The sequence below is a fragment of the Gouania willdenowi genome, chromosome 2, assembly GCF_900634775.1.
Source record: "Gouania willdenowi chromosome 2, fGouWil2.1, whole genome shotgun sequence".
In the NCBI taxonomy this organism is placed as follows: domain Eukaryota; kingdom Metazoa; phylum Chordata; class Actinopteri; order Blenniiformes; family Gobiesocidae; genus Gouania; species Gouania willdenowi.
Window position 1 is genome coordinate 6,545,460 of NC_041045.1, and position 22,399 is coordinate 6,567,858.

Consider the following 22,399-nt stretch of genomic DNA (forward strand, 5'->3'; position numbering starts at 1 on the left):
ATTTATTTTATGTATTTATCTATATTTCTATTTATTTACTTATTTAAACAAAATGTAAATACTTATTGTTTGATTTGAATATTGCTTTATTATTATTTATTATTGCTATATTGTGTGTATCTGTATGCAGCCTGTGTATGTGAGCATGTATACACTGTCCTCATGTAGAATTATGTTAATAATAACAAAATAAACTGTTGAATAAATAATGAAAACCGTGTATTGTATTTTATTGTATTGCAAGGTTGGAGTCGTCTGTGTTGTTTCTAAATAAAACTGAATAAAGCACTGCTTTTGCACTTATTCAAGTATTAATTTAACACCTTTTTTTTTTTTAAGATGTTCGTATTGTTTAGTTTGAAGTAATAATATGTATATGTTCACTAAAGAAATGACTATCATGATTTTTTATTAAACATTTTTAATATAGATGTTTTGTACGGGTGGGGGTTTAATTGTTTATCTGTATTTATCTTGTTATTGTTGGTTAAAAAAAAAGAAACATTTCTAAATGAAAACACGGTTAATATGTAAAAGCAATAAAGAAAGTAAAAAAAAATATATATAGATTTTTTTCATTTTTTTTTAACTTTATTAATTTATTCCTTCATTGTTAATAAAGATAATCATGATTATCCTGTCAGAAAATGCAGCTCAGATAAATTAATGGATGATTTCAGAATTATTTTAATAAATCCAAGTAGAAATAATAATAACAAAAAAAAAATATATATAAATATATATATATAGTATATAATAATGCAAGTAAACAAACATCAAGAATAAGAAAATGATTAAATACAAATTATTAGTGATTTGGTCAAAGAGACTAAGTTTTTAATAAATTCTAATATAAATGAAGATATTTTATCTGATGTAGTTTAATAGATTTGAACGGCGTAACGTTTTCGTACCACTGTCCGTCGTCTCCTTCTCTGATCAGCTGAACCATGTCCCCACTCTTGACGGACAGCTCCTGAGGCCCCGCCCTCTCGCAGTCGGCTACCACCGTGTACTTCCCTGGAGCCTGGAGGGTCAAAGGTCACCAGGAGGGCTTGTTACAGGCGTATTCAACATGTTCACGCTCGTTCTAGAATGGTTGCTATAATTTTTTGACCACAGTAATATAATGTTTGTATTCAGGCTCACCAACTTCTTCCCCACTTCCTCCTCTGTGTCGGAGTTCATGGGGTCCTCGCTGCTGGAGTATCCTCCGTTCTCCTCCGACGTATCCACCGACAGGGACGCCTTGTTCCAGCCTGCAGGAGGGAGGAGGTGTAGGTGTTAAAAAAAAAAAAAAAACAGCTCCGTAGGCAGCAGAAAAACAGCTACGGATGTATGTAAAGTTAATGGAAATGGAGTGAAATATCTGCGCCACAAATCTCCCACCACACGTCAGCATTTGCTCCCCAAACACAGCAAACAACGTGCTAAAAGGTGCTCCAACGCTCCCAGAGCAGAGAAGATCCCAGTGAAACTCCACCAGAGATGATATTTAAGGAGTCAAATCTTCACATCATCAAACGGAAAAACACCCAGAGGGAAGTTAGCCACAGTATTAATACATTGATGAGGGTTTTTTTGACACCAGCTGTTCTAAAACCACTTTGTCTGACCATCAATCTGAGGAAAACACACAATCTGACCTTCAATTCAAGGTCATCCAGAAGAAAATACCACCATCTAGCATTTAACTACAAATCAAAATAACTTATTTCAAAGTAAAAGCCAGTGTTTTTAGGAATGGCATCAAAAAAGGGTATCAAGTATTGCATGTATAAGGAGCTTCAACCAAAAGTTGATTTAAGAAAGGATGATTGATTTGATCAGTTATTGTCATTAAGCTTTAAATTGAGGCCTCAAATATACAAGTTTAAAGAGCTCAATAAATACACTGTATGGACAAAGGTATTTGGACAAATGAGTGTTTCATTTTATCGTTTTAATGGCGTGTTTCTGTGGACATCTGTGCCCATTCATTTTAAAGAGTGCTTATGAGGTCAGGCACCGATGTTGGACGAGAAGGAAAAGTTCCACTTCATCCCAAAAATGCTAAATTCAGGGGCCAAATGCTGAGCAGTTAATCTTAAATTGGCCACAGATTTTAAGTAGGAAAATTAGTAATTTAATCATTATTGTGTTCTATTCTTGCACTTCCATGTATGAATGAATTATAAAATATGTGCTGCACCAATAATATCGAAGCAATAAGTTACAGATATTAGTCCCTCTGCAGGAGCTTCACTTTGAATTCATTTTTGATTTTCTGGCCAATTGTTATGTAAATTGAGGGAAAATGCAGGATTTGACCGCCATCATGTAATATACGCATGGGGAAAATGTGAGCACTGCTAATATTGTGGAGCTTCATTTAATTTGTCTATTAATATCTAGCTGAGATATTTTTCAAATGAATTAGTTGGTAATTTACACATTGATTCATGGTTTCTCTGACTATCGTGCTTGCTGCTGTGGGCCAAACTAGATGCTTTAAAGGGCCGTGTTTGGCTCCCGAGCCTCGAGTTTGACACGTGTGGCTTAAGCAATAAGATCGACCTTGAATGGCGACAAATGGTGAAATAATTTTGTCCATATTGCGTAGTTTGAACATGAAATTGATCACTTCCAGGACTGTAAGGCTCAATAAAAGCTGAATGACTTGTAAATCAATCAGGAGCACCACAAACACCCAGTGTGTACCTCGCTGCTTGCTCTGTAACAGACTAGAGGCACTGATCCATCTGACCTTGCTCAGAGTGACGGGGGGATCTGGAGGGGAGGGAAAGGGCCAGCAGATCATTTGGATGAAAACGTGTAAAACGTACAAACACAAGGAGCTGTGGATGCAGGATGAATGACTGACACACACACACACACGTTAGTGCAATGGATGACGTCCACACAGTGAGCACCAACAGGACTGGATCCCAGTCTAACAGTGGAAGGAAGGGTGAATGAGTGACGGCTCCTTCAGTGGTTGGATGAACCCGGGGATAGATATACCTTTGAAACCAAACGGCGTGGGGTCACTCTTGACCATGTGGCGTTTGGAACTGTGTTCGGGGCTCAGGGCGGAGCCTGCGATCACAGGCGGGATAGTGTGAAACGTAGGAGAGGAAGAAGAAAGTCAGGGAGGAAGCAGAGAGGAAACTACAGAACAAGCAGCTTTATTTAGTTTATTAAAGGAAACACTAAATAAAGGCAATATTATCATGATCAGTATAACAATAATAATTATTAATATTATCGTTATTATTTTTACTATTATCATAATTACCTTTATTTTTATGATTCAAATTATAACATTGATATAATCAATCAAAATTAGTATTATACTATTGATTATTATTATCATTTAATATTAAAATTATCAATAAAAATATACTATTTATCACTTTTACTATTATGATAACCTTTATACTATTATAATTTTGATATTGATATTATCAATAAAAAATATGATACTATTTATTATTTTTTACTATTCTACCGTACTTTATTATTATTGCAACTGATTAATCATGGCTCTTCATTTTTTATTTAGTATTTATTTTATTTACTATTTTATTTATTTATTTATTGATAACTAATTTGAAATTAATTTATTCAATTTCATTTATTTTGTTTCTTTCAAGCTGGTAGACTGGACTAGTAATGCTGCCTGTTCACCAGCAGATGGCAGCAGATAGTTAAAGTCAACACGTTTTTTTTACTTTCTGCTAAATAAACACATTCTGCAACGTGACTATTTTTTTTTTGATTAAGACCTAATAAAGTTTTGTCTTTTTTTTTTTTACCTTTTGGACTCTTCAGATTGCTGAAGCCCTGCAAAGTAAATCGTTTTTTAGCCACTGCTGATCTGTCAGTGGTCGGACTGGTCACCGGTTCATCTGAAAGTGATGATTAAAACAGGTGAGAAAGAGAAAATATATGAAGGAGCCACCCCCCAACCCCCCCACCCCCATGAGGAAGAGCGAGAGAGAGAGAGGGGGAGGAGGTGAAGAAGTGTAGCGGCGTTAAAACTTTGTCACTAATGCACATTGGGGAGATGCTGTTATTTGACGTATTCATTCACCTTTGTGTTTTGGTGAGGAGGAGATGGTGTCAGAAATCAGGTTGGACTCAGGTTTCTTCTCCTCCTGCTTCTTCTGGTTCTTCTGACTGCTGCTTCTGAAGGGGCTGGAAAAAGAAAGCAGCGACACAGAGTGAGTGAACACGCAGCTCAGGGAGGAAAAGAAGACGACGACGACGACAAATGACCGACCTGAGGGAGATGGAAGTGTTATTGGAGGAACTCGGAGACATGGAATCGGAGCCTTTCTGCTGGCTGGCATCTGGAATAATGGTTTACGGAGATTTAGGAAGTTGTTGGAGGAGAGACGGAGCAAATTAGCCTCTGAATGTTCATGTTTACTCCACCTCTGCACGCCTTCAGCTGCTCCGTCAGAACTTTACGGATCTCGTTCACCCACAATGTTTTGATCTCTGGTGTGGCAGCCTGTGCAGAAGATGAAGAAAAACTCATTATTTCCCTTCTTGTCTGTAAATTGGAAAAGGATTTGTTGCTGAATTGTTTTTTATCTATTTGTATATTACATGTGTACACACTCCTTGCTTAAAAAAACAAGGGAAGGGTATACTCAAATGTGTTTTAAGTAAGTCATGTCATTGTGATTCATGTGGAAACATGACTGTTCATGTGTAAAATGCTATCATAAATAAATCATAATCATAATTAAAACACATTAAAAGGACTCCCACAATGCACCATTTATTTAAAGCGACAGGCCATGCCGATCAACATAGCATAGTTAATGCCCAAAGGTATAAAATAATTTTAAAAAGTCATTTTAATGTGTTTTTTTTTAAAACTAAAACAAGTTACACATATTTTGTTTATTGGTAATACAGAAAGCTATGTATATTTCCACTACAGGTACCCATTAATGGAGGAAGGGCCTTAATGAAAACCTACCTGGACGATGAAGACTTCTTCTCTGGAGTTGCACCAAACCTCAAACTTCTTGTTGTCTCCCTTTGCGCTCTCTGTGATTCCCACTGCACTCATCTGCAAACAGACATGGATACGCTTTAGACACACGTGGACATCTTTCAGGTAGAATTATGCTCCATTGTCTGCTCTGTGTGTGTGTACTCTGAGCGAGTGCTTGAAGCTGTAGGACGGAGCCTTCTCGTAGCCCTCTCCGTTCTCCTCCCTCCTCTTACAGAACAGCAGGGCCTTCTCGTGCAGGAACAGATGCCTCTGCATGGGCTTGAACCGAGCCAGGTCCTTGACTTTGGCGTGGCCCTTCTTGTGCTCCGTCCACATGCTGAAGGAGCCTTGCATCAGGAGGCGACCCAGCTCCGACAGATTCCCCTGAAACCAAAAAAAGGGAGAAATCCATGTATGGAATTTTTCAAATGTACATTTTAGGACATCCTCAGGTCTCAGAATGAGGCATCAGGCGTGAACGTGCGTCTCCTACCTCGTATCCTGTGATTGCGATGAGGTGCATGGAGTCATTCACAGCTTTTAAGATGCCCAGAATGGAGGACAAAGCTTCCTGCAGGTCATCACAGCCATCACAGCCTTTGCTGTACTTCAACAACTCCTGCATAAAATCCAGAAGTCAGTCCATCTTTCCTCTGGTTCAACTTGGACTGAGATGAAGAGCATGAGCAGCACTCACCTTCAGCAGCAGCTGGTACTTGGTGATTCTCTGGACAGGTTTAAGGAGGTAGGAGTCCAAACCAAGTTTATGTTCCAGCTTCTTCTGGCACTCCTGCGTTTTAGAGAAAAAAAAACCAACTAAGTCAGTCTGTTAGTCAGAAGTTGGGTTGGTGCTGTTGGAGCTGCAATGCTAACCTGGAAGAAGGCACAGTCGGAGCACTGCCTCCACAAGCTCTCTGAGCGAGGCTTGTTCTGGCAGTAGGCCTCGTAGATCTGTAGGTCCTTCATCTGAAGAGCACAAAGGCTAATATTAGCATGCTACAACGTGTTTGTTTAAGGCAGGAGTGTCAAATTCGTTTCACTTCGGGGTCCACGCACGACCTAGTTTAATCTCATATGGGCTGGAGCAGAAAAAAAAAAAAAAAAAAAAGAAACTGATTTTAGAGGTAAAAGAACAATTCTAACATTTTTGTCATCAAAAGTACTCAAAATTGGCGATAATTCACTTAAAATACCCTAGTCACATTAAGTCAAAAAATAGTAACTCAACTATTTTGTCATTTAGAAGTCCCAGTATTTGTGGACAATTTGTGTCAATATTTTTATTGTAATTTTAAGAATTTTGGGGGGGAGAAAATTTTTTTTCATGGGAATAAAGAAAAAAAAGTTCTACCAAACTACCAAATCGTGAAACTATAAGAAGAGAAATTGGGGAGTGACATTAGTTTTTAATTTTTTAATTTTGAAAGAGTGAGATATTTAATTAAATGAAATTTAATTGTATCTAAACTCAAATTTCATGTTTATTTAATTATTTATGGTTAATTGTTAGGCACATACAATAAACATCGACAGCTGAACTAGCGAATGCTAGTTTGAATAAAAGACAAACGGTTGATTAATAAGGACGTTTTTCAGTGACAGTTTTGCAAAAAAAAATAAATAAATAAATCAAACATGATCATCTCTGTTGCAGAAATAAATATCTAGAACTAATCTTCATGTAATAAGACATGATTATGACATCATGATTTGTGTTTATGTTGTAAATGAATGTATAAAAACGAAAATAAAATCCTCCCACGGGCTGAAGTGGAGGCTCTGGCGGGATGAATTCAAGCCACGGACCTTGAATTTGACACAGCTGGTCCCAGGTGTGCTTACCCGTTCTAAAAAGCAGCGGCCCACGAGCTCTGGGCAGTCGATGTACGTTTCCAGCTCCTTTAGAAACGTCCTGGAACATCCACCGCAAAGTAAACACTCTTTAAACAACAACAACAACGACAGTAACGGACTCTCTGAGGTGTTTGACACCTCGTACCTTTTATGGAACTGGTAGATCTCAGTCATGTTTCCAAACAGGATGTCCTTCTTGCTGTGCAGCGCGCTGGGGATGAGGTGAGCCATAGACGGGTTGTCCATCTCTGCTGCGTAGCCCTAATGCATCATCACAGATCAGATCATTACTAAAGCCCATTGGTGATTAAAGAGGATTTATTGTGCTCTGCTCACCTCCAGCACACACAGCAGCTCCTCCACATACGCTCGCTCCGTTTCCAGCAGCTCGTTCATCACGTGTCTGCTCACACACAAAAGCACAAACCATAAACTAAAGCCGACTACACGCCGTTTATGATCATTTATCATCGAATGAGGTCATTTACCGACGAAGCACAGCCAAGTTTTCGTCCTCTTCAGACAGCGAGGCGTGCCGAGTGCCTCCGTTGTAAATCGGCGACTGTGTCTGCACACATAAAATAAAATGAATGAGATGTGAGCACATTTAAAGAAAGATTGTTGAATCTGGCGATATGATACGATATATCTTGATACCAAGCAATGCAATATATCATGATATCAATAAATAGAAATGTAAAAAAGGGTATGAAACACAATTTGTTTAATTTTTTTCTAACTTATGAAAACAAGTAAATGGTAACCAACTGTAATTCAAGTCCTAATATCAAAAACAAGTGGTGTTTTTATCAAATTGTCAAGAGGGTTTTTTGTTTTTCGTTTTGAGTGTTGTATTGTCTAAGAATGTATGTTCTTTAAAAAAAAAAGAAGATGGTGCATTTACCTTTTTGTACATGACGCTATCTGCAGAGTATCGTCTCTCTTTCCTTTCTTGATCTGGGAAAAAAACAAAGCAGACAGTTTTAATGCAGTTTCTTTGAACTACTCTAGATATTACTCAATGCACAACATCCTGTTCCACAACAATAGCAACAAATTAATTTTATCCATTTGTTTTTGTTCCATTTATCACACAGGAAGTTGTGCCCACAGGAGAAAAGGTGGAGTAAGACTCACTGGGTGAGGACTGTGGAGATTTGACTTCAGGTCTTGGTGCTACTGGTTGTACTGGTCTGGTCTGCTTGGCCGCGAGTTTCTTCAGGCTGACGCGTCTCTTCTCAAACATCTCCTGGACGGAGCTCTGCTTCTGGAAGACTCTCTCTACCTGGTCCTGATTGAGGACGGACAAACCGTGAGCTTAGAGCAGCTTTACATGCACTAGGAAACGACGAGCGTAACGTCATCGTCTTTCTGACCCTGAGCTGGGGGCTGAGCACCGCCTCATACTGGCAGCAGATGGCGCCGCGGTCCATGAGGGTGTGCAACGGCGCCGTGTCCTGGTATCGCTCCAGTTCCTGCAGAGCGGCTTCGGCTCCGTCCTGAGACTGGCACCGGTCCACGGGTTGGCTCGCCACCAGGAAGATGCCGTCCTCGCACCACCGCGACGCCTTCTCCAGAGCGTTGTGGAGCTCCAGCGCCCTGAGCAGGAGGCTCCTCTTGCTCCTCAGGGTGGAGCTGATCTCTTCACACGCTCCCCTCAGCTCGCTGCACTTCGGCCTGATGGAGTCCTCGGCGTAGTGGGAGTTCTCTATCAGCTGGTCGCCCTTAGTGGCTAAGGCCAGCGCCATGTCCAGCACGTCCTGCACACACGAAGCGGATCAAAATTATTCATTCTGCCACACGGAAAAAAAAATATGACTTATAATATGATTGTATAAAAACTGACATTTACAAAGTAATTAAATGCAAACCTGGGGAATCGTGTTAAAGTTCTATGGCTTACACATGGGTCTACATAGTTAATTATTCAAATATGTCTTTTATCAAGTTTACCTGTTAGTTCGCTTGAGGAAAAAAGGCTTTGACACCCACACCAAAAATATCAACACTAATATTTTCATGGAAGTTTAAGACATGGGTCAAAAGTGACCGTTATCATAACAGAAAGTTAACACAAGAGGATGATTAACTTTTATGAGCTCATTTATTAATGGCTCAATATTGTATCTAATTGTAAATAAACTTTATTGATTGAGAACGTGACTGTAATTGATTTCAGGGGGGGGAAAATTTGTATCTTTAATTGTAATTAGAAAAAATGCCAGTCAACGTAATCGCAATGTAATTGAGCATGAATAATCGAAGATGGAATTGTAATTCAAAAACGTAATTGACCCCAACCCTTGCTGCGTCTCTTACACAAGCCTTGTTCTCGTGGCCGCTCAGCTCCTGCAGGACGTGCTCTGCATGCGCGGGGCTCACGCTGACCTCAGAAAAACCCAACAGCCGCTCCGACGTCACCTCCAGCTGCCCACGCACCTGGGGAAACCACATGTGGAGACGCGTTAACCTGTGAGAACGGGGGGGGGGGGAAAAAAAACGTTCCGGGATGGAGCAACACTCACTTCACGGAAGTGCAGTTCAAAGTGTCGGAGCTGCAGACACTGCTCCAGCTTGGTGCTGTGACGTTCCCAAAAGTCATCGAACGCCGTTTCTGTTTCATCCAGCTGACCCAGCAATCTGAGGAATAAGAAATACAAAAATTAGGGAATATGTAATCCTTTTCATAGGCGGTGCAATACGAAATACACATCATTATTAAAAAGTGTTATCAACAAATCCCACCAAAAAAACTGTGATTTAAGAAGTTCACTGGACATGAACAGCTCATACTATACAAACATTTTCTCTTTTGTTTAAGAAACCAGCAGAGAGCTTCAGAAAGATAATTAGTGGTAATATTTTCATAATTTCATCCTTCTTTAAAGTTTATGTTTTAGGTAAAAGAAAATGAGAAAAGGTGGAAAAAATCCACAAAAGTCTAAAAAAAAATACACAAAATGCCGACAAAAGGATTCAAAACGTGACAGAAAACAACAAAAATAAACAACTTCGATAATAAAGGAAACAAAAGTTAAAATAAACAAAATGGCTCCAACAATACACAAAATGCCAACAAAACAAAGGCATAACAAAAACGCATAAAACAACAAAAAATAAAAAAAATAAAACACATTAAAAAAAACTGAAAAAACTAGAAAATAACTATTACTCCAAAAATACAGGAAAAAAAACTAAATGACAATAGAAAAATTACAAAATAATGTCAAAAACATACAAAATACAACAAAAAGACAAAATGAAAATACAGAAAATGAAAACAAATAACACAAACGGCAACAAAACAGACAAAATGACAACAAAAAGACACAAAATAAAACAACAAAACATAAACAAACCCTTTGTTATTTCCTGTATTAATGCTCATATTGATAAAGATTTTAAATGCTGGCATTTATTTAGCTAATGTAGCCCTGAGATCAAACACAATCACATTTTTGCGGTGATAAATGTAAATGTGTGATAATGATTTGACTCATTTCCTCCTCGTACCTCTGTACAGTAGCCAAGTTTTCCATTTCATCATGTGTCATGTTGTACTCTGGATCCGTGTGCAGAGGCTCATTGATGCACTCCAGCAGACGTCTTCCCTGAGACAGCGCCACCTGCAGGTCCTCCTGAAGGAATCACATCCTGATTTAGAACGGTGGATGTGTGTGTGTGTGCGGCTGCAGCTCAAACATCTCTGACCTTCATTGTGTCCTTTTGCTGCGTGTGTGCGTGCAGCAGGTGGGTGGTGGCGTCTGCGTCGTTTGGGAGTTCCGTCTCTGCGAGCTCGGTGCCGAACGCCTGCAGGGTCTGAGCCGTGGTCTTCACCATCAGGGCGAACGCCTCAATGGCCTGCAAACACAACCCAGGTGGATAAATGAGATAAAGGTGCAGACAAGAGAGTGTTTAGATACGATTCATGTGTGTGTGTGTGTGTGTACATACCGTGCGGTGTGATATCCAGCTGTCATGGAAGTATTCCTGAGTGCCTCCCAGCTCTGTGGTCAACTGTCCCGGGTCAATGTACGCATGGAGCTCAGTCACTGAGCTCAGCATCACCACCTGGCACAAAAGGAGCAATTTAAGAATGAGCGGCCAGTGAAATGACATTAATCGGAGAACACGTGCTTCAAACAGATCCATGCAGAGGAAAAGTCACCTTCATTTTGAACTCATCCTTGTTGTACTTGAACAGGAAGTCTGACAGAGTCCGCTGCAACAGTGTAGTGGGACGCAGCACCAGAACCAAGTGCAAGTTCCCTGGAAAAGAACCCTGAAAGAGGCAGAATCAGGAGTTAAATCCACATAAAATTCAGTTCCACACAGTTTAGTCCATCCACATTCACAAATTCAAAGAAACTTCCCAATAGTTCTGTGCTTTGATCGCTAATTGTTTTTTTTTGTTTTTTTTTATTAGAAGAACTGCCATTTATTATAAAATCCTGCAAAACCTCACAAACAATCCAACAAAATTACCGCAGATTACATTACATTTGAAAAGAAATTCCAAAATCCAGGAATTCTGAAGTGAACACCACAAAGGTACAATAACAGTAACCTATTGCTTGGATATGCAATATAAGATTTATTGATATTATAGTCCTTTAATTATTATAATAATATATTATTAGTAATTACTATTACATTACATTTTACCAGTAATTATTAGTCATTGTATTGTCATTAGTATTTATCATAAGTAAATTCTATTCTATTCCACTATTATATTATTTTAGGAAATTCATTCAAAATCAATCTAAAATCATATATTAGTAAATTGCAACAATATATTCCATTATTCATATATGATATTAGTAAATGATTAGTGAATCATTATGAATAAACAATAGTAAATTGTCATAAGTAAATAATTTTTCTATACTTCAATATTTTTCTATAATATATTATTACATTATGAAAACAATTTACTAATAAGTAGAGTATTATATTCCAATGTTATTTTACAACCTTTATATTGGTAAATGTTATCTTATATTCCAATATTATTGTTTATTTTGTATGTTATTATCAAAATTGTTACATTATATGCCAATATTTGTATATAATACTAGATTAACTTATTTTTAGGGTACGTGAAAACTGTGAACCAATTGTAAAAGTGGTTTTAGGCCATTATTGCCAAGTCTTATTAAGATAAAGACACTGGTGAGTTAAATGAATGCCATTTAGCAATGAAACTAAGTGTTTCCTATTGATTATCATGATACCGAATGAGCTCACACGTGTTTAAATCCCAGACTAGTCCCTAAGCGTTTACTCCGATTTAATATCTACTCCATCCCAGGAGCTCCCAGTCCGATTACTGCTGGATGACTGGACCGAACTTTATGAGTCCTGTGACTCTGGGACTAACCTGAGCTCTTTGTGTCAAACCTGTGCTCCACATTTAACAGGTTTCAATTCTACCACAGCGGCGCCGAGCGGCCCAGGAGGCCAGTCGGCTGAAAGGCCGTATTCGTTATTGCTTCCTCTAATTCCCCGAGTGAATTACTTCACCTTGTTAGACATCATAAATCAACGTGGGCTGACACACACGCACAAACACACACAAACACAGATGTACACGCGGCACCTGAGCCCATGCGTAAGTGTCAAGCCGGGAACATTTTTAGCGTTCCTTAAATACATTTCAGAGAAAAGACGATAAAACAAAGTATATAAGGAATGAGTTTTATTTTCGATACACACACCGGCATGCACACATGTCAGCAAGTAAGGTGATGTAAGCCTACATGTGTTGCCACGGTAACCGTGCTGCTAGGAAAAAGGACGTAGGCCAACAAAGCACATGAGGAAATACTAGTCAGAGAAATGATGCAGAAAAAATACAATTGCAAGCATTGGAAGAGTGAGCTGCCGCCTTATTTCCGCCTCAGACACACACGCGCGAACTCGCACAGACACACACACCAAAACAACCCTTGTTCTCTGCAGCAGCCACTTAAACTGTCAATATTGAGTATTAACAGTGGACAGTTCATCATTCAGCTACTAAATCTGTATTTCTGATCACACAATAGCCTGACACATCCAGTAAACTGGATCAAACCCCGAGGTTTACATTGAAGCTCCGCATTTACATGACAATAAAAACTGCTGCTCGCTGCGTCCCCCCCGACAGACGAACACGGATATGTAAATGTGCGCACATCCCCGCGTGTGCACTTCAACATTAAAGCCACAAACGTGCATTCACTGCTGAAAAGATGGTGTTAATAAATAATGAGGATTTAAATGTAATTTCTGTTGACCAGGGACATTAATATTCCTTGTGTGAGTCGTGTCCTCAATAATCTGCCTGCCATCGCCGCTTGTCCCAGTTCTCACAAAAAAAATTTAAGTTCAAGTCTCGACGCAGAGTTGAAACGCCTTTGAGCGGATCTTAAAATTATTTTGGTGCAACAAACTCCGGCCTATTGTGGGGACAGGTCCGCCTGAGGCAGTGTTGCCATGGCGACATGTTTATTACCCCCAACAACAAAGAAGAAGTGCTACAGAAGCTTTTAAGTGGAGTGCTTTTGGCTTCACCTAGTTTGACCGGACGGTATTTGCTGCTCATGTGGAGCTTTTTGTGTGTGTGCGTGCTCATGTGGAACCTTTAGTGTATGTGTGTGTCTCTTACAGCTTAAGTACAAAAACATGCACACTTGCACAGTCCAAGGGATTTTTCCTCTTTATTTAATTTCTGTAGGGAAAAGCAGAAGAAAAAAAATGGCAGACCATGACCTTGACGGGCCTTGATAAGCAGCAGCACAAGCCTCGCAGAAACATACTTCACTTCCCAATAAGACTGAGTGCCATTGGCCGGGAGACAAAGCAAGCCAGGCGTGTTCATGACAGGGAGGGAGTGCACGTGAGATGCTCATCACACCACCTGGTCTTCACGCCTTAAGGCACGTGTTTAACTCCTTTAGAGCATCAAATTCGGCCCGCACGTAAAATTTTAGAAGAAACATGAAACATCTACTAAATAATTCAGTTGTAGACATCTCGGGCCCTCCAAATACAAAATTATATAACTTGATGGCAGTCATTTTTAATCCCAAATTGTTAAAAGAACTAATTTTTTCCAAAATCTGACAAATTTTCCTGAAATTATTCCACGAAATTTCCCCAAATTGCCAAAATCTGGGAAATTTTAGTTAAGCTCGTGCAGGGACTGATATACTCACATACTTTATCATTCATATATCATTTATACATGGAAGTGCAAACCAGGGTACATCAATGTTGAATGAGTTTTTTTAACCACAACTTTTTACCATAATTAAGCTCAAACTGGTCTGTATTTGGCTCCTGAACTAGAATGAGTTTGACATTCCCTGCCTTTCTGCAACAGTCTGATGTCCTTCCATAAAACATGAGCACGGTTGAACACTAAACACTACATTTTCTGCTTTATAATAAATCTGATGGCTGACATCTGCCATACGTAGCATCTGCGTATTCAAACAGATGGTGGACATAATGAAGGCCAGTAGACGAGAATGATTGACCATCTTTAAAGCATTTTTCTTTGTTCCTTGTAATAATAAAGATATAGGAAGTAAAACCTTTGCACATTTTGAACTGCTTTGTCAATTTAACACAGCAAACAACTGAGGGGCACATTTAAGACTATGTAAACAAGATTTCACAACAGGCAAAATTGGCATTTTGCAGCCCCCGGATTTGCTTTTCAAAGGACTTCTGTGTGTGGCTCTAGGGCTGCAGAGAGGGAGGAGGGGAGGATGATGAGTGGGGAGAGGAGAGAGAATCCTGCTGACAACTCAGTGCGTTTGGAGGTGAGACACATGCATACTGGCACTTCAGTATTGTTGGAAATGAGAACAAAGAGCTGAACAGAGACAGAGCGCTGGGATGGATTTATTCAGTTTAGCAGTTGTTTATTATTTGGAATAAAAACATGTGACCTCAAGTTGATTTTTCTGTTATTGGTCATTTTGGGCAGCTTTTAAAAACATTTAAAAAAAAAAACAAACAAACAAACATATATAATCGTTATTTTTATTATTATTGTTTTTATTCTCTTTTTGTATCAACAATAAAATACATTATCATTGATGTTATAAATAATACAAACAAAATTAATAAAATAATATAACCTAAATATTATAATATATTTAATTATTAATATAAATAAAATCAACATCAGCAGCTACATGTACCTGTACACATAAAAATGTAATTAAAAATGTATTGGTACCCAATTAATAGTAAACACCAGTCTATTAACATCCCATTCTAAAACAAGGACTGCTGAGCGTATGAACCTGGATAATAGGTAATTATTACCGCAGACACCCTTCAGACGTTTGACTTACTGTCTCTTTTTTGGATTTCAGCCACTGAAGCAAGAAACTCCATAATGACTAACTGGCACAGAGGGGATAGTTTCATAAAAACACCACGGAAAAACCATTAGGTGTGATTGCAAACAGTGTACAATTAGCATACATTTGCATGCATTAGCATATGTGCTGCATGGTAGACTGTGTGTTACAGCAGATGTGAAGCTAAGCTGCTCAGTGAGAGCTATCAATGAAACATATCCTGGGACCATTAAAGATCAGGTTATAGTAAAGGTGAACACAGAGCAGACGTGGTGGCCACAAAAGTAAACCCAAAAAAAACAATAGAAAATGCTTACAAAAGTAGATAAATATCCAAAACGACAACAAAAACAATATGCCAACAAAAAGCACAACATTAAAGGGTTTTTTTTTGACGCAAAAAGAAGTAGGCCAGTGTGATAATGAGACACACATGCAAGAAAAGTTCTTATAAACAGGCACAGACAGCTACCAAGCAGCCAACTCCATTTGAACTCTGATGTCTGCTGCTATAGTTGTGTTGCCCACATGTAAACTCAGACTGAGTAACACACCACCACCCACAGCAGCCTATTTTGAACTCCCTACGGTCTCTTTTCAGGCCATACCAGCCTGTCACTGCCCGATCCCGTTAGATCTCGGAAGCTAAGCAGGTCTGGGCCTGGTTAGTAGTTGGATGGCGACCACTGAGAATTCCAGGTGCCACAGTGGGGGACGGTCACCCCAGTGGTATCTGTCATCGTGTCCTTGGGCAAGACACTTCACCCACATTGCCTAGTATGAATGTAGCGCGAGTGAGTGTTGGTGGTGGTCGGAGGGGCCGATGGCGCACCTTGGGAGCCTCGCTTCCGTCAGTCTGCCCCAGGGCAGCTGGGGCTACAATAGTAGCTTTCCACCACTAAGTGTGGTGTGAAAGAATAATCCCTTAATTCTGTAAAGCAACTTTGAGTGTCCAAAAAAGCACTATGTAAAATGGATGCATTATTATTATTATTCAGAAATACACATTTGAGAGGCATCTAGTGAAATAAAAGAGACTCACAAACCAAATGTGTGATCAGACACACTGAAAACAAAAGATAAAGAAACAGCAGCAACACTGTCTCTTACACCAACGTGTAAACACTCACTGCGATGCGGTGCAGGGCGGCCCTGACGGCGGCCCATCGGTCCAGCCGTCTGTCGATGACCAGGATGAAACCCACGCCTGATGCCTCAGCACTGCAGGAGAAGAGCACACACTGTTATCAGCACACAAAGCACTTCCAAATCACTGTCCTCCTGCAGCACATTTAGGCTGAAACCTTCCCGTTTAACTCCTTGTGTGCTAACAGATGACTGCGGGATCCCTTCAAACTGGTGCAAGAAGAAGAAGGGACTGGGGTATTTCAAATCACATGGTAAATGTTGCTCAAATGACCAATATTTAACCTTTTGTATCAGACCTGTGTTAGATAATTTAAATTAGAGGCGTCAAACTCAGTGGGAAAATACCTATTAGTTAGATTTCAAGTCAGCCGCGGGGAAAAAATAAGCAATTCCAACAAGATTGTGCACTAGTTTTTACTTATGCATATAACTGATAAAAACAGTAGGTAAGGCAAAGACAATATATTCAAGCAATAAATGTGTTGCACGCCGTTTTGTTTGAGTGCACACAGCGTGGTCGATATCCCTCTCTTTCCCTCTGTTCTCTCTCAGGTGAATCCCACCTCCATGATTATCCCTCACTATGTAAAGAGTGCTTGAACACAGCGTGGCTTTGATTTTCTGAATTTGCTTCTTTTTCCCTTTTTGTTTAATTGACTTGTATTTATTACATTTTCACTGTTCTGGAATTGTTCCGATCTTTCTCTACTCCTCCTCTGCACCTACCCGACAATTAATATTTATCATACCCTGCCTCTTATATGCAACGTAATCAATTTATTTATTAGCATATTGGTCATTAAAAGATTGTACTTCATGTCTTAAAATGACAAATGCAGATGTGGGGGAAAAAAAAAAAAAGAGACAAAATAAGGGAAAATGAAGGATTAAAATACATGTGTATATAATGTTATCAAATATGTGTGTTGTATTGGTTTTTACTTAATTACAAGCAAAAACGTTATCCATGTCGGATTAGGTTTTAGGGCAGTGCTTTGTATTTAAAGGTGCTTTACCAAAAAGTAACATAACAAAAATTGCTGTGGATTTGAAGTAACTCCAAATAATCAAAGCATAACAAAGGGGGCACTAAATTACGGAGTATTATGAACAAAACTGATTTTATTCAATACTATAGTTATAATAATTGAATTGATACATAAAAATGAGTTCACACAATATTAAGTGTCTCACTGCATAACAGGACCATAGCAGGTCCAAAAAGGTTAAAGGTTGAATCTTTAATACAAGCTGTAAATGCACACGCATCTGCAGTCGTCATTTGTCATGAGACATTTCCATGGCAACCCTTGGCTCTACACTGATGTGTGTGTGTGTGTGTGTGTGTGTGTGTGTGAAAATCCCACCACTCGTTGCACAGGCACAGCCATATGTAGCAGCCTCATTAGGCCTGTGTGCAGCAGTTGGTGTGTGTGTGTGTGTGTGTGTGTGTGTGTGTGTGTATGCAGCATTTTCTGCAAAGGTTAAGCTGCTCAAACCGACATGCATACCAACACCTACAAACAGCACGAATATACCGTACACAATCACTACGTTCACATTCACACAAGCTCTGAGGTCAATGTGGATTTTACCGCCGACTTAATTCATTCAAACTGGATTATTAAAGTATAGATATAATCTCAAACACACACACAGAAGAGCAAATATTGCTGGTGAATAAACACGTTTTATTACCCAGTAAATGCTGCAACGGCAAATCCTCAATCCATCCTCTAAAAATAGTCTCATCGCAATAACTGGGAAAACCTTGTTATAATTCCAGAAGATGCAACGACAAGAACAGTCAATATTCCTTTGTAAGCGTTACAAAATAATCCAATTGTCCCATTGAGATGGTGTCAATCTTTAAATCCTGTATCCTCCATCCTCTGTGTGCAGCTCGCGGATGCAGAGAGGTGACCCGTCGCATCCTCGCAGAGCATCCCCCCCCACCTATTCCTTCTCCCTCAGCAGCTCAGCCACTCGCTTCCCACCCTCAGCCAATTACAACAGACCCCCACAGGCTCACTCTCAGGCTAACAGCCAATCAGAGCTTGGGATGCAGCCGAATGGCAGCTGCGGCGCGGAGCCGAGGAGGAGAAAAGGGAGGGAATGATGCAGAGGGGAAGGGGAGGGCGATATATGATGAACAAACATTCTTTTAAAAATGAAGCAGCGAAAGACGGCCATGACACACACACACACACACACACACACACACACACATGCAGATAAGCTGATGGTTTCTCCTCCCCTAATTATGTGTGTGTGACTGTAACAGAGTGCAGAGCTCAGCATTCACAGGAAAATGAAAGAAAGGGAGGGGATGAGAGAAAGGGGAGGGAATAAAGGAGGAGATGGGATGAGTGACAGGGAAGAAAAGGAGGATTTTATTCTAAATATAATGCAAATTATACATTTGATTAAAGGTACACACACGCACAAATTGCATTTCACCTCTGACCACAGCAGTTTCTGCATGAACACAAAATGTCTTATTATTTAGCACCCAATATACTGCAATCTATTACACTTCAACAGCTAAAGAAGCTACACTTAGGACAATAAATCTCTTTAATTGAGCCACTCAAGCAAGATAAGTGATCAAAAAATGAAAATACAAGGAAAACAACAATCTTCTAAATGTCAACAAATAAAACAGTGCTTCATATGGGTCCTTTTAACATTTTTAACATGTATTTTCCAATAAAAACACAGCTTTTAAGCCTCCTAGTGGCCTGTGGTACATAGTTTGATTATAGCTACAAATGACTGCATCCAACCAGGTGATACTGAATAAAAGTGGTTGACATCAACATATCCAATAAGTTTCATTCAGTTTTTAGTTGATATATTACTTTTTTAGCTTTCCGCTGATTTAATTGACATTATTACTACGCATGAGCAAGATTGTGATAATCTAACTTGTCTTTTGGTGCCCAGGTTTTATTGTGATGATGAAGTGTTAAGCTATTATTAGTAGTTAAAGTTAAGTCAATATGAGTTTGTGTTGCAACCATGGATGTATCGTGGAGTTACCGCCACAATGCAGCATGCTCCGAGACAATTTGCACATTGTAATGAATAATTTGCTCATATTTGTTCATCTTGAATAATTTTGTGGCCTTAACTCCACGCAGGAAACATCCAGGACTGTGCTGCCATCTGTTGGCTCATTGTGGTGTTACATCTCTCTCACTGTGTTGATAATGACATCACACTACAGTTCTGGTCGGTTGTGTGTCGATGTTGAACAGATATCAGACTCTGACCTTGGTACGCTTGTGAGGTAGCCGAGGACATTTTCAACTTCTTCCTCCCGCAGCTCGCCGAACTCCGGAAATTCAGGGAAGACAATTATGGGACTGCCGTTGGTCCCGCGGCCCCCTGCAGAGTTAGAGGTCAGAGAAAAGATCATATGAAGGTCAGTGCGTTGGGCAGATGACAGCAGGATGCAAAAGAGTAAATGCACAGGATGACTTCAAAAACACACAAAACAAAAGCACACAAAAAAGGAGAAAAATACACAAAATGACAGCAAAAAATGCACAAAGTGAGTAAAATATTAAATTAGTGACAACAAAAAATATATAAAAATAACAAAAAACATGAAAACCATTAAAAATAACAAAAAAACATGAAAAAAGACACAAAATAGGAAAAAACACAAAAAGATAAAAATAGATAAATTGAATCCAAAAACAATTGAAACAAATAAACCATACAAAATAGAGAAAAACTTACAAAATGACAAATTAAACAGAGAAACATACAAAAAGTGATAAAATAAAACACAAAATTGACTCCAAAACTGCAAAAATGATGCCAAAAAAATTCACAATGACAAAAGAAATACACAAAAACACAACAAATACACACAAAACAACAAATACATAGGAAAACAAAAATTAAAAAAATACACAAACTTTGTTCTTTCCAGTATTTAAGCTCAGATTGCTCATTATTCTAAATGCTGACAAATATTAATAATGTGGCCCTGACAATTAATGCTTCACCTTGGCTCATGTTTGTCCTACTTTTTGTCTGAAATGCATGCCATGAAATACGAGTTCAGTCCAACTTAAAAGTGCAAATCTGCCAAAATGCTCAACCAGGAACGAAGGGTAAAATTAGACACACTGACAAACTTGGCACTGTTTCAATCAAGACTCAGGTTGCAAGCGTGCACCATCGCGGTGTTGAATTATTCACACGCCGTCACTGGGTCTGTATTATCGTCATGGTAACCTAACACAGAGCCCTGAGTGTGTGCTTGTTTGCATATACGTTTGGTGGCGCGGTGCTTTTGTGCCGGAGCTGGGTTCAGATTGTCAGTGCGTCGTCTAACTGGGTCAACCTGTCGCCAGGGTCTCAAGAGAAACTTTGTCTTCCATTGGAGGTCCAAGAGGGTTCGTGGGTTTCCTTTCATGCTCATGAGACCACCTCAAAAGGATCGTCATAATTAGAGCTGGTCACTTTAAATTAATGGGAAGCAATGTTGGCATTTCTTTTTTTACTTCAACCTACAAGGAGTGAGTCCATTTACTACTTTCTAATAGTTTCTTGAGCTTCCCTAATCAAAACAAAACAAATGGGGTCCCCTGATGCTGTAGAGAAGGAACACACACAACTTTTTAGAAGTTTTACTGTGTGTCAGTGCTTATTTTGATAAGCAAACTTTAGCTACATCTTCTTCCAAAATCCAAATTAGTTTGTCCGAATTTGGCCATTCAAACTACTTTTTTTTTTTGTTTTATTCTAGTGTCAGTATAATTAATTTATAGCAGGCATGGGTAAATGGTCCTACCGTGGCCGAATACATCCCTTGATCTTATGTTATTCTTTTAATTCCCTTTTATTTAGAAAGGCAAATTTCCATCACAAACATTCACAACAATATTAATTCTAAAATATAAAAAAAGGATAGTTAAATTCAGGTGATTCTATCCATACTGCCTTTCAGTGTTTTTTTACATAATGTACAATATTTCAGTTGAAAACACCAAGATTATCTATACTATAATAAAAACACACAAAATGACTCCATAAAACACACATTACAGAAAAATACACACAATGACTGAAATACAAAAAATAACTAAACAAAAAATACACAAAAATGTGTTATTGCTCAGATTGGTCATTATTTCATATGCTGACGTGAAATGTTGATAACATGGCCCTTGGATCATATATAACATTAAAATAAATGTTTTATTAATGATCAAAGTAAACTTTTATAATGTGCATTTATGAAAATGATTACACACAAGTGCTCAATGAAAAAACATTTGTTTGACTAATTTAATTGCCCATGCTGGGCACTACATGCGCAGAGATAATTATCTGCATTTGTGGTGTGCATAATGCATAACCGTTCTTTAAGTATCTAAACTTTGCATGTGGAAAAATATAAGAACAAACCTGGCAGGATGGCAAACTGTTTCTGCAGTTCAGAGCCGATTTCTGCTGCACACACGGGAAAATCCACCCTCTGCATGATGTCATCTAAACACAGAGAGACAGAAACTAAATGTTACAGATATCGTTACAAGCCCCCTTAGCCAAGTGTCTGCTTTTACAATCAATTATGATAAGGTGCACAACAAAAGTGAGTATTGGTCCATTATCATTAATGTGTCTGCATTTCAGCTTAGAGAGCAGTAAATAAGTTAAGAGCAGTGCAAATGATGGATTGAATGAAAAAATTTAAAGTGGAGAAAGGGACGAGAGGGGGTGAAAGCTAACGGGATGAACAGCGTTTGGATTTCCTCTTCCCACTGGTAAAGATGGATTACTCTAATCCAATTTGGTGCAGAGAGTGAGTGAGAGTGAGGGAAACCACCACCTGTGGGGACGCCATGTGCAAGTAAATACCAGCATTGGATCGGTAATTGTTTAATAATCCTGTGTGCAAAGAAATGCTTTATGTCTGGTGCAAATAAAGTGTGGCAAGGTTTACAAGCAGTACATCATCATCAACCATGGAAACAAAGATTCTGTCATCATCATCGTCGTCATCATCTAAATGCAAACC

The 22,399-nt window shown here is 39.0% G+C and overlaps 1 protein-coding gene and 1 pseudogene across 11 annotated transcripts in view; one reads left to right on the forward strand and one right to left on the reverse strand.

Moving 5' to 3' along the window:
- The window catches only part of mcf2la (mcf.2 cell line derived transforming sequence-like a), a 47,962-nt gene that overhangs the window by 1,795 nt on the left and 23,768 nt on the right, over positions 1-22,399 (reverse strand). For 6 of the 11 annotated variants that reach the window (XM_028466379.1, XM_028466387.1, XM_028466370.1 and 3 more), the window contains 29 exons: positions 21,787-21,870; positions 19,635-19,749; positions 16,341-16,431; positions 11,016-11,129; positions 10,802-10,918; positions 10,559-10,708; positions 10,361-10,485; positions 9,373-9,487; positions 9,167-9,286; positions 8,224-8,607; positions 7,985-8,138; positions 7,752-7,804; positions 7,336-7,415; positions 7,184-7,250; positions 6,993-7,108; positions 6,836-6,905; positions 5,867-5,959; positions 5,691-5,783; positions 5,487-5,612; positions 5,156-5,377; positions 4,976-5,068; positions 4,420-4,498; positions 4,265-4,334; positions 4,076-4,179; positions 3,798-3,890; positions 3,004-3,078; positions 2,701-2,769; positions 1,150-1,259; positions 915-1,027 (listed from right to left, as the gene is read on the reverse strand). In XM_028466379.1, the coding sequence (XP_028322180.1) occupies positions 915-1,027; positions 1,150-1,259; positions 2,701-2,769; positions 3,004-3,078; positions 3,798-3,890; positions 4,076-4,179; positions 4,265-4,334; positions 4,420-4,498; positions 4,976-5,068; positions 5,156-5,377; positions 5,487-5,612; positions 5,691-5,783; positions 5,867-5,959; positions 6,836-6,905; positions 6,993-7,108; positions 7,184-7,250; positions 7,336-7,415; positions 7,752-7,804; positions 7,985-8,138; positions 8,224-8,607; positions 9,167-9,286; positions 9,373-9,487; positions 10,361-10,485; positions 10,559-10,708; positions 10,802-10,918; positions 11,016-11,129; positions 16,341-16,431; positions 19,635-19,749; positions 21,787-21,870 (3,295 nt within the window). Of the gene's footprint in view, positions 1-914; positions 1,028-1,149; positions 1,260-2,700; positions 2,770-3,003; positions 3,079-3,797; positions 3,891-4,075; positions 4,180-4,264; positions 4,335-4,419; positions 4,499-4,975; positions 5,069-5,155; positions 5,378-5,486; positions 5,613-5,690; positions 5,784-5,866; positions 5,960-6,835; positions 6,906-6,992; positions 7,109-7,183; positions 7,251-7,335; positions 7,416-7,751; positions 7,805-7,984; positions 8,139-8,223; positions 8,608-9,166; positions 9,287-9,372; positions 9,488-10,360; positions 10,486-10,558; positions 10,709-10,801; positions 10,919-11,015; positions 11,130-16,340; positions 16,432-18,057; positions 18,299-19,634; positions 19,750-21,786; positions 21,871-22,399 lie in introns of those variants that run through there. The other 5 variants (XM_028466354.1, XM_028466396.1, XM_028466421.1 and 2 more) reach the window with 4 other exon arrangements.
- On the forward strand, positions 15,805-15,921 carry LOC114479200 (uncharacterized; annotated as a pseudogene).